The sequence below is a fragment of the Sphaeramia orbicularis genome, chromosome 7 (assembly GCF_902148855.1).
Source record: "Sphaeramia orbicularis chromosome 7, fSphaOr1.1, whole genome shotgun sequence".
NCBI lineage: Eukaryota > Metazoa > Chordata > Actinopteri > Kurtiformes > Apogonidae > Sphaeramia > Sphaeramia orbicularis.
The window spans coordinates 11,854,795-11,866,663 of record NC_043963.1 but is presented as its reverse complement, the minus strand read 5'-3'; the positions used below and the strand labels follow the sequence as shown (position 1 = coordinate 11,866,663).

General features: G+C 37.6%; 1 protein-coding gene across 3 annotated transcripts in view; it reads right to left on the bottom strand.

Annotated features, from left to right (window-relative positions):
• Positions 1-2,447: 2,447 nt before the first annotated feature.
• The window catches only part of ccdc30 (coiled-coil domain containing 30), a 28,886-nt gene continuing 19,464 nt past the window's right edge, over positions 2,448-11,869 (bottom strand). For all 3 annotated transcript variants that reach the window (XM_030139566.1, XM_030139567.1, XM_030139565.1), the window contains 10 exons: positions 10,684-10,854; positions 9,761-9,970; positions 8,465-8,622; positions 6,827-6,992; positions 4,532-4,653; positions 4,301-4,442; positions 3,968-4,104; positions 3,280-3,397; positions 3,076-3,137; positions 2,448-2,751 (listed from right to left, as the gene is read on the bottom strand). In XM_030139566.1, coding sequence (XP_029995426.1) covers positions 2,544-2,751; positions 3,076-3,137; positions 3,280-3,397; positions 3,968-4,104; positions 4,301-4,442; positions 4,532-4,653; positions 6,827-6,992; positions 8,465-8,622; positions 9,761-9,970; positions 10,684-10,854 — 1,494 coding nt within the window. In that variant the 3' untranslated portion in view covers positions 2,448-2,543. The remainder of the gene's footprint in view (positions 2,752-3,075; positions 3,138-3,279; positions 3,398-3,967; positions 4,105-4,300; positions 4,443-4,531; positions 4,654-6,826; positions 6,993-8,464; positions 8,623-9,760; positions 9,971-10,683; positions 10,855-11,869) is intronic.

Here is an 11,869-nt window from a genome sequence, read left to right as displayed (position 1 = left end):
CTGATCTACCGTATTGGCTTTTTTTTTTTTTTTAACTCCTGTGACATTTAATGACTTTTTTTAGATGTTTTCACTCAAACTTTAAGTAAAAATGCACGTTGTAAATACTGGAGTGGCTACAGCTGACAAAATACCCCAACGTTTACACTCTCAGTTTACCACAGAGTCTATATTTAGACATTTAGTGGGTTTGCACCTTCGTCTAACAGTATTAGTATCAATGTATAAACTGGTAAAAAAAAAAAAATCTGATTTGTTTTTAAGATTTGACACAATAAAACCAGTAACCTTACCCATATCGTAGGCATCTCATTTATAAAAAAAAAACACATCCAGGCTGCATTTAATCAAGAAAAATGACCAAACGACATCCCCATATGATTCCACTGCTACATTTTCCACATGTAAACAACCTCGAACGTAAAAATGAAGTATAAAGTGCTCACTCTGAACATCTCATTCATATCTTTAGCAAATCTGTCATTCGCATCATTAGTCAAAAACATACTCTCATGTAGTCCCAGTAAATACATTTTCTAGTCTTTTCGTAATCTACAAAAAGAGTCTGAGCAGAAACTGGCCATCTTTCAATTTGGGCTTCAGTCAAACTAAGACATGGGTGTCCAACATACGGCCCATGGGCCAAAACTGGCACCACCAAAGGGTCCAATCCGGCCCGTGGGATGAATTTCTTAAAAGCAAAAATTGCACTTAAGATATTAACAATCATTTTCACCCATAAAGACCCAAACAGCCACTGGCAACCTAAAGTATCTACTGATCTAAACTGTTTAATAACTGTTGATCCACTAATCCTATCAATGCATGTAAAAAATTGGTGTAAAATGCAGTTTTTCATCTTTTCGTGGTCATCACATATGACCCATTTGGACGTTCAGAGGCTCCGTAGTTACCATGGAAACACCGTCATCTTCTACAACACTGATTCACCAGTAAAACCCATGGAGTTGGATCAATGACAGTGGATGGACACACTGGGATTATGTTCAGTTAATGATAGATTTGCTGATAAAGTCACTTTTTCTTCACTTTTCTCTACTTTTGACATAATAACCCTCAACTTTAATCTGAGCTTTGATGAACATCTACATGATCAGTGGATTAAATATAAGAAAATACCTGATTTTCATGGAAAAACCACAAACTACAGAGGATAATATTACGATAAACAGCGATCAGTCACTTAAGAAAAGTTAAATATGGAGAAAAAATTGCCACAGAAATAGCACTGGGTCTTTATGGGTTAATTCCAGTTCCTGTAGGTTCCACATTCAGGCCAATTCAATCTCAAGTAGGTCTGACCAGTAAAATACCATCACAGCAACCTATAAGTAATGACAACTCCAAATTCTTATCTATGTTTTAGTGTAAAAAAAAAAAACAAAACATAAAATTACATGAAAATATTTACATTTACAAACTATCTTTTCACAAAAATGTGAATAACCTGAATAAATATGAACAACATGAAATGTCTTAAGAGACGTACGTGTAATTTGACCAATATTCTACCTGTTACTAAATGTTTCGTGTATTTTTAGATCCACTGTGATCTGTCAGTTGTAATGTACATGTGTAAATGAGAAGCTGAGGTATAATATTGTTAAAATTGCCCTTATTTTTCTTAAGAAATTTCAGGTTGTTCATGTTATTCACATTTAAAGGATAGTCTGTAGATGTAAAGATTTTCCTTAATGCCATTTTACTTGTTTCACTCTAAAAAAATAGAATAAAGTTTGGAGTTATGTTTTTTTTAATAGGTTGTTAGGTTATTATGCTATACAGTTGCAGAAAATATTATATTAGACCGTCAAAAGTCATCCAAAACAATGGTTATGCAATCAAATACTAACTCCTGTGTGTATCATGTGACTAAAACAGACAGAAAAGAAAACATGGAATGACTAAAGCCATAGATATTGATGTAAGAACTGAAGTGATTTTGGTTATTGTCAAGAAAACCATGGAAAATGGATAGATATCAGCTCTGAAATTAAACTACTATGAGCTATTTTTGTTGTTATCATTATATTTGTCCAAACAAATGTACCTTTAGTTGTACCAGGCATTAAAATGAACAAGAAATTGAAGAAAACAAGGGGTGGTCTAATAATTTTTTCCACAAATATAGGTCTGGCCCACTTCACATCATATTGGGCTGAATGTGGAACCTAAACTAAAATGACACCTCTGAACTAAGATGATTGTTACATCCTATAACAACGATTAGGTACAATTTGTTTGATTGAAACGCGCAGATATTGAGCAAATCCTGCTTCTATCCGTCACAGTTTGTACCAGAAGGAAAAATGAATCCCAAACTAAACCGGTCATGTAAAAGACATGATCACCCTGAGCAGAAAAGCAGTGGAAGCTTCTGTCATTATTCCTTATTATTTGCTTTCTACGCCTTTTCTTCGCTCCTATTTTTTTGCCTTCATTGAAAAATGGCTTAGGCTACAGTAGGAACCTGTTGATTGGTTTATTTTTAGTGCTTGTATGACTGTAAAACCTGCCTCTTCTCACGATTGGTCGCTGTTTTTGGACGGGTCCTCTGTGGCTTTGGCGTCTGGAGGGAACACAGGGGAGGTGAGGTTCAGGTAGCTCTGCTCTGAAACGTGGTGGGCGGAGACCGACGCCCGGGTGCCGTCCGTCACCGCGCGCTCGCCCACCTTCACGCGGCAGATGGCGTCCAGGATGTCCAGTTTGTCACACGATCCTGTCGTCAAACTGGAGAGACGAAAACATACTTTATAGAGTCAAATGCTCTGTTATCAATGGTAGAAAAAGGTCATCAAAGAAGAAAAGGGGGGGGGGGGGTGTCTGCGCTCTCCGAGTTATTTATGTATTCATTTATTATTTTTCCTATGTAAATTGTGACACCCTGATCCTGCTGGTTGTGTTATGTAGAGTATGTTTAACCATGTTTGTAGTAAAATAAGAAAAACTAAAAAAAAAATATAATGTTCACATTATAAATAGAATGTGAAAAATAATCCCAAGCCCAGCTGTTCTTGGCTTCCTGTGCTCTGTAAACACCTGCCCCAGCCTTACCTTAGAGCAGAGGTATGCAGCACGCCATCACTCAGACTTTCAGGGGGGAGTTTCTTGGCGTTCTGTGGAGCATTTAAAAGTACGATCTAAGGTTAGACATGATTACAACAAAAAAGCTGAACATCAGGGTCGACACAATCCACCAAACTGATCATTAGTGTGTTTCAGACCCTGTAAGCTTTGGGTGATCTGTGTGGTTTTTACCTCCAGGCTGTAGAAGGACTGGACGTTCCTCAGGGCACGTTCTAAGGTACAGACCTGATTGGAAAGCTTCAGGGTTCGGTCCTGTAACTGTCTGTTCTCCACCTCCAGGACATTAACCCTACAACAACAGATCATGTTTAGTAGCATGCCAAAAAACCTTACCTTATCTTAACCTTGCCTTATCTTGTCTTACCTTATCTTACCTTACCTTATCTTGTCTTGTCTTACCTTATCTTAACCTTACCTTGTCTTACCTTACCTTATTTTAACCTTACCTTATCTTGTCTTACCTTACCTTAGCTTAACCTTACCTTATCTTGTCTTACCTTACCTTATCTTAACCTTACCTTATCTTGTCTTACCTTATCTTAACCTTACCTTGTCTTACCTTACCTTATTTTAACCTTACCTTATCTTGTCTTACCTTACCTTATCTTAACCTTACCTTATCTTGTCTTACCTTACCTTATCTTAACTTTACCTTATCTTGTCTTACCTTACCTTATCTTAACCTTACCTTATCTTGTCTTACCTTATCTTAACCTTACCTTATCTTGTCTTATCTTATCTTACCTTACCTTATCTTACTTACCTTACCTTATCTTATCCTTACCTTATAGATACGTAGGTTAATTAATCAACCGAATAATCACAGAAAAGTGTGCATGAGTGCAGTTGCTGCTGTTACTTGTGTCCAACGGTGGAGGCCGTCCTCATGCCTTTGCTGCCCATTTCTTCTGCCTCGCTTATCTTCTGCAAAAGCTCCCTCCTCTCCTCCAGAAGCTTCTCGTTTTCCTGTATCACTGTGTCGGTCCTCTCCCTCTCCTGGAGGACGAAAAAAACCAAATACTCCAAGTCAGTGTGGATTACCTCAGAGTCAGACTTTAAATTCTGCTGATGACAGCTTCTTGTCTCAGCAGAAGCAGAAGTTCAAGCAGCAGGAGTGGCGCTATTAAGATAAACTGTATTACGATGAGGTTTTTACGGCGGTAGCTGGACTGTAACGGTGCAGACGTATGACCTTGTGCGAGAGGCTGGAGGCCAGTGTCAGGTCGTTCTCCAGCTTCTGGATGATTCGGTCCCTCTGTGCCGTGGCCTTCAGGAAAACCTGCTTGGCCTGACGGAGCTTGGTCTTGTGCTGACTCTGCTTTTCATTGTACTTCCTGTTTGATAGAGAAAAATGTGTCGCAGCTACGAAACCACCACATCCAGACGCATCTAATAAACAAATGTGTACAATGCTGTATCGTACCTGACATACGAGTCCAGTTGGAGGAGGACTTCCTGCAGCTCTCCTTGGATTCGGTCGCACTCCTGCTGACTGGCTGCCAACTCCTCCTGCAGTTTGTGGATAGACTTTTGGCTCTCTCTAACCTGAAACAGCAGGAATTTTGGGTTTTCATGACCGTTCTGAAACTGTAAAAACACACAATGGAAGACCTTGAAAAAACAAATATGACCAGCGGTGTTTAAGACTCAGAGCGGGGTAAAAGACAAACAGGACTTGGAGCCTGAGTCCACATTGTGTTCTTTTCTGGCAGGGTGCTGGGAAACGGTGGTTGTGTAGTGGCCAAAAAAAATGCTGTACAGAGGTTTTGTTGCTACGACAACATATCACAACACTGACCGCCATTGTATCACAAAACCAGAAACAAAAGTGCCGTGTTCATCGCAAATGGGATGTTTGGTGTTGTGACCTTGTAGACCAGTTTGATGAGTACTGCCCAGTCTAATAGGTAAAAAAAGAATTATCAATAAAAAACACAAACACCAGTGACTTTACTGGCATCGGTCTGAACAGTTCAGAGTTTGTACTTGTGGTTTTTCAACTGAGGGCACTTCTAAAAATGTCAAAAATGACAAGCGCTCTGTACAGTAGTTTCTCTATAAGACAATGTTTCCCAAAAATTTTCACCTCAAAATGTGCAAAAAAAACCCCAGAAAATCTATTTTATGTTACATATGCCACCCTCTGGAACCTGATTTACAAAAATACATCTTGATTTGCCATAATGTTTACATTTCCACTAACTTCACCACCGAAACAACATGGCTGAAAGTCTCTTTTTTTCCACGCTGCTCCATCTTTTGCTGTGTTTTTGTTGTCTCCTCTTTTCCCTACTTCATACCAAGGTTATTATCGTTAACGAAAACTAACGAAATGACGAAAACTAGAATTGAAAAACCATTTTCGTTAACTGAAATAAATAAAAACTATAATTAAAGGGAAAAAACGATAACTAACTGAAACTGTACAGGGTGGGGAAGCAAAATTTACAATATTTTGAGGCAGGGATTGAAAGACAGTGTATGACCAATTAGTTTATTGAAAGTCATGAGAATTTAAATCTTCAAATCATATTTTACTGCATTTCTAACGGTCTTTTTGTCTACCTCAAGTTCAATTGCCATTTTTCTCATGGATTTGGTTGGATCCTTTGGGATTTTGGATTTGAGAGCTTTAATAAAAGCTTTGGTACGTTTTTTGTTGCTTCCTCCACTTCCAGACTTTCTCGTAATAGATTTGCTCATAGTCATTCTCTTCTTTCCATTATAAACAGTCTTTATGGACACTCCAACTATTTTTGAAATCTCCTTTGGTGTGACGAGTGCATTCAGCAAATCACACACTCTTTGACGTTTGCTTTCCTGATTACTCATATGGGCAAAAGTTTCTGAAAAGGTATGGATAATAGTGTTAGGTATGATTATGACATCAATATATGTTTGGTTTCAAAACAATTGACGTAGTGCCTGCTGAGAAAAAACACCTAAATGTTTATTGTAAATTTTGCTTCCCCACCCTGTACTGTGTGCTTACAAAACGAACTAAAACGTATAAAAATGATGGTCCGTCACTTGTCGTTTAGAGTTGTCTTCTGGTCCTGTATGGGATTTATGTGAATACGACGGTGAGGAAGAGAAAAGATATAAAAAAAAAAACTAAAACTAATACTAGAACTAAACTAATACTAAGCATTTAAAAAAAAAAAAAAAAACGAAAACGAATAAAAGCTATTAAACCACTTCTAAAAACTAATTAAAACTAACTGAATTAGAGGGGAAAAAAAGGTAAAACTAACTAAAACTAAACTATAATGAAAAATCCAAAACTATTATAACCTTGCTTCATACTTCACTGAATATGGCTGAAATTGACAAAAGTCTTTCCATGGCCTCAAAGTACTAGAAAAACCCTTTCCATCGTGTTCAGGCATGCTTTTTAATGTCCTAACTGACCAAGGGCAGCTACAAACTGATTGCACTTTATGTATTTATCATATTTTAATCATATTTTATTGTATTTTTAATGGTATTTTATTTGTATTTCGCACTGTAAAGCACTTTGTGAATGTCTGTGAAAAGTGCTCTGTAAATAAAATGTACTTACTTACTTTCCATGTATTACACTTACATGCCAGGTAAATGTAGGCTGACTCATTATCATCTGAACAATTTTTTTACCCTACGTAACTGCTTGACCGTGCCCAAAAGCTTGATAAAACTCTACTGTGAAGCTGCTGATATTTGTTGCTGGTGTTTCTACCTCTTCTCTGGCTTTGCTGAGCTCTGCCTCCTGTATGGCCAGACGGGTGTCGAGCTGTTGAACGCGATGACTGAGTTCTGAGTTGGTCCTGGTCAGAGACGCCTCCTTCAGCCTCAGTGAACGCACCTGCTGCTGCAACTCCTCCTCTCTCTGCTCCAACAGCTTCCTGAGAGAACAATGGAGGGTAAAAAAAAAAAAAAAAAGTAGAATTTTAACCCCTTATTACCCAAATTTATTTACAATTGTACCAGGCATAAATCATGTGTGTTTTGCTGTCGACCAGATGCTAAATGAAGTGGAGTTAATTTGAACATCCTCCTGAGACTCCGGAAAGTAAAAGTTTTGGCTTTATTTACATTACATAATTGCCTTGATTGGAAAGAGAATGGTGCAACAGTTTTTTAAGATACATTTTTGGTCAGTATTTTAGCTTTTTTTTATTTTTTTTTTTTAAGTAAAGCTGTGAAAGCCTTGTCTTGTGGACAAAAATCCACTGCTGGGTTGATGAGGAGGATATAGCAGATATAGTAGTTATATCCAAATAAGTGACATTAGGCATAATTGGCATAGTAGTGATTAAACAATTCTTCCAGTTTACGGACGTAGTTTATTTTACTGCTGTTGCTACTGATCAGTTCCTCTAGTCAACAATCCAAACAAAACAAAAATGATCCAAAAATCAGTAGAATGTCATGAAATTAATAAAACTGTTACTGAAACAGAGCTTTGAAATTGATCCAAGAATATCTGGGATCCTAGGTAACCAGGTAACATATCATTAGCCTCATAGCATCCTACTATAATGGACGTTCTGTGTCCAGCGCGTATTTGTCCGGCGCGTTTGTCCAACGTGTGTCCCGCTGTTGCACCACGGGAGGGCGCTATCGTACAATGGCACCACAGGTACAATGCTGCTTGTAATTACTTAAGTCATATTTTTGGCCATCACTGCAAAAATCTCAAATCTTCCCAAGTGTATTTTTTTCCATTTCTAGTCAAAATATCTCATCACACTTAAAATAAGACATAATCACCTAAAGAGTAACTTTTCAGTGAGATATAAGAACTTATTTTTAGACAACAGATCTTGAAAATTTTATTTCAACAAATCTTACCGAGATAATTTTCACTTGTTCTATTGGGAGATTTTTTTGCTTGAATTAAGCAAAAAAAAATCTTGAATTTTGCAAAAAAAAAATCTGCCAATAGAACAAGTGAAAATCATTTTGGTAAGATTTCTTGAAATAAGATTTTCAAGATCTGTTGTCTAAAAATAAGTTTTTATATCTCACTGAAAAGTTACTCTTTAGGTGATTATGTCCTTTATTAAGTGTGATGAGATATTTTGACTAGAAATGAGAAAAATACTTTTGGTAAGATTTGGATTTTTGCAGTGAAATTGTGATATCTGGATAACTTTACTCTCCTAACACTGCTGCTTCATTTTGCATCATTGGCTATGACCTGAAAAAAATGTGACTTTGGCAATTACACAAAAAGGCTAACAATATGTAGTTTCACAAAGAGTGTTGAACAGCAGCTCATTACAATAACATAACAATAGTACAAAGGGTTAAACAGTGCGGACTGGTGTGATGTCCACGTCTGAGTGGTGGTCCAGTCCAGTCAGTGTGTGACCTGGTAATGTGCTCCTCCTGCTGCTGTGCTCGTAGCGCTGACAGAGTGTCAGACAGATCCCTGCTGTCCCTCTCCAGGCGGCTGCTCTCCCCGGCCCGGGCCTCCTCCACCCTCAGCTGGTGTTGGGCATTCTTCAGCTGCTGCTGCAGCTCCAACACCTGCCACGAAAACAGAGCCACAGGCTTCACACAGTCCAACACGAGACGCAACCCTGACAGTGGATGTCAGAAATAGTCTCATATAAGCTGGCAAATAATCCTGAACAAAAGAGAAGGCCAGGTGAGAAGAATTTAATTTTCAGCATTCCTACGGCGGTAAGCTCGACTCACTGCTTCACTGCAACGCAAACACAAAGGCTGACTTCATTAAAGCTTAAGGGGAAATGAAACAGCGCCAGAACAGGACGGAGAGCCAAGTAAAAAAAACATTCATGGTGGGTGTTTTCATTTAATTTTACTGTTTACTGTTCTCATTCAAGCCCCTAAACATACACAACCTTTTGTCACAAAAACTGAATGGATTTATCTCAGCGACTGCTTCTAGTGTCTGTATATATTTTAATGATCCTAATGATGTTTTGTCTGAAGATTATTGTCTAGTTCCAAATAATAAAGTGGTCTTAACCCTATAACGCCAAACGTATCATATTTGATACATGAGTTTTGAAGCCCTCCACATTATCAGTGATATTTTTTTTTCTTAAGAAACCTGATGTATACAATTAGATACATGCAATACACTGATAATCCACCAGGCGGGAGGAATTCATTCACCAGAGGCCTTTCCAGTGACACTACAAGACTGTCATTAATGAGGAAGTAGGCAGAACTTTGCCAGTTTTAAAAGGGAATTACCAATTTGTAAGACATGTTTGTGTTATATTATGTTTTTGTTTGTACAAAAATAATAATATTTCAGCATTGAGACCTGATGTATCAAATATGATACAAAATTGAAACTCATACATGGAAATCGATATTTGAAAAATTTTTTTGACTGTTCAGAAGGACCGATAAAGGCTCCAGTTTCAAAGAACTGGAATTTTCTGCCAATGATTTAACGGTTCAGGCTTTACTGGGTTAATGTGTGGCCTTGTAAAATAAGAGTAACAAAAATGTATAAAGATGATAGTTTGGAAAAAAAAAAAATACAGAACAAGAAAACCATTATCCAACACTACACCAGAGTAGTTTTTATACATAATTACATTGTCGAGTCTTTAACTACACTGTGCATTGTGCTAAACTGGTCCTATCGTGAAACAGTCGTGCAGCTCCTTCTTGCCCTGGGACTGACCTTCTTGTCGGCAGCGATGAGCCGCGCCCTCTCGGCCTGCAGATCCTCTTGTAGACTGGTGTTGGTGCTGCGGTTGGAGGAGTTTCGTGCCAGTTCGAGCTCCAGTTCTCTGATCCTCTGCTGCTGACGTTCACACTCTGAGGCCAGAGTCTGGACGCTCTGCTCCACGTTGACCAACTTGGTCTGGACCTGCTTCAGCTCGGCACAAAGCTGAAAGACGACAAATACAACGGAGCGGAAACACAAAAACAGATGTTAGCAGCTCCTGTCTTAAATTTCCTTCAAAAATGTAGCTTGAGTTAAAAAAAAAAAAAAATTAAAGACCTATGTTTGAAGAAGTGTCTCCTTGAGGTTCGTGTTGGTTTTAAATTAATCAGCGTTCACAGTGAATAATAGAATGAGTAAGATAAGATAAGATAAGATAAGATAAGATAAGATAAGATAAGATAAGATAAGATAAGATAAGATAAGATAAGATAAGATAAGATAAGGTAAAGTAAAGTAAAGTAAAGTAAAGTAAAGTAAAGTAAGGTAAGGTAAGGTAAGGTAAAGTAAGATAAGATAAGATAAGGTAAGCTAAAGTAAGATAAGATAACATAAGATAAGAGTAAGGTAAGGTAAGGTAAAGTAAGATAAGATAAAATAAGTTAACATAAGATAAGATAACATAAGTTAACATAAGATAAGATAACATAAGATAAGATTTTATTGATGCCATCATGGGGAAATTTCTCTGTTGACAGCAGCCAACACAAAAAACCCCCACAAAGCTAAAGTGTATTATTATATATTACATTATATACACATTTACAGTATAATGCACGCACATGTGGTGTGATATGGAGGGAGGGTGAAAATGATGATTAAGTGATAACTTCGAGAGACATGCAGAAACGTTCAGCCAAATGTGCTGTGAATAGAACCTTGAGTTTTTCTTGCTCCAGCAGGGTGTTGTGTCTCTTCAGGTCCATGTTCCTCTCCTTCTCGTAGCGTAGCTCTCTCTCTGCTGAGGTGAACAGGCTCTGGGCTCTCTGCAGATCCTGCTTCATCTGTTTAGCCTCTTCTGCCCTTTGGCTCAGAACCGAGTCCTGGGACTGAAGAAGAAAACAAAAAACAGAGGATCTTCACGCTGATGGTGAACACAGACGAACACAGGTGGTCAGGGCATTTTTGTTGTTATCGAGACTCAGGTCTGTTGTCATGTGACCGACTTCATTTCCATCAGTTTTCTTCTTCTCACTCCTTTTTGAGCAATACTTATTCAGGGTTTCTGCAGGTATCAGCAAATCTAATTTAATGCTTTTTAATGCCACTTTAAACTAATTTAATGCCCATGTCCAACTGCAGATACAGTTTTATATACAGTTTTATGACAGTTTACTGTCGAAAGGCTTTTACCAGGTTCTGAATAGTTCCTCCTCCAATCACTTCTGCTGAAACTTGCATTTTCCCATTTTTCCGACATTTGCTAATATTTTCTCCGATCTTTTGCCACGGCATGAGCACGCTCACAGCACGTTGCATTCCAAGCATCTGGTGTTGTGACTTCACATCACGGCCATAAACAATAGTCAATTAAAGGGTTCCGCCTGTCAATCATCACACTATACTTCCAATCAAAATTATTAAATGTTTATATTATCAAAATAAATCATAAATAACAATGTTTTTTTTCCATCAAATGTATTTAATTTTCTAATACCTCTGATATCAAATTTCATGCTTTTTAATGTCATTTAAGGCCTTAATTTTCACAAAATCTATTTAATGACTTTTAATGCTTTTTAATGACCCACAGAAACCCTGTTATTGAATTTATTTGGTTATTACTAGTGAACATAGTAATTGTCGTGATCGCCTATATTTATTTATGTATTTGCTCTGCTGTTAGTTATTTGCACACATAAAAGTTTTGTTTTATCCTTCTGCTCGAAACAAATAAATAAATGAATGAATCATAATACAGAAAAAAGGACTAAAATCACCCATGAATAGATTTGTGATGAGGGGATCTGAAAAGACGTTCCATCAGGTGTGGAGGCCTTTTTTGACTTTCTTTAACCATCCATCGACAAAGGTACAAGAATGAATCTTTACACAGTATTCTGG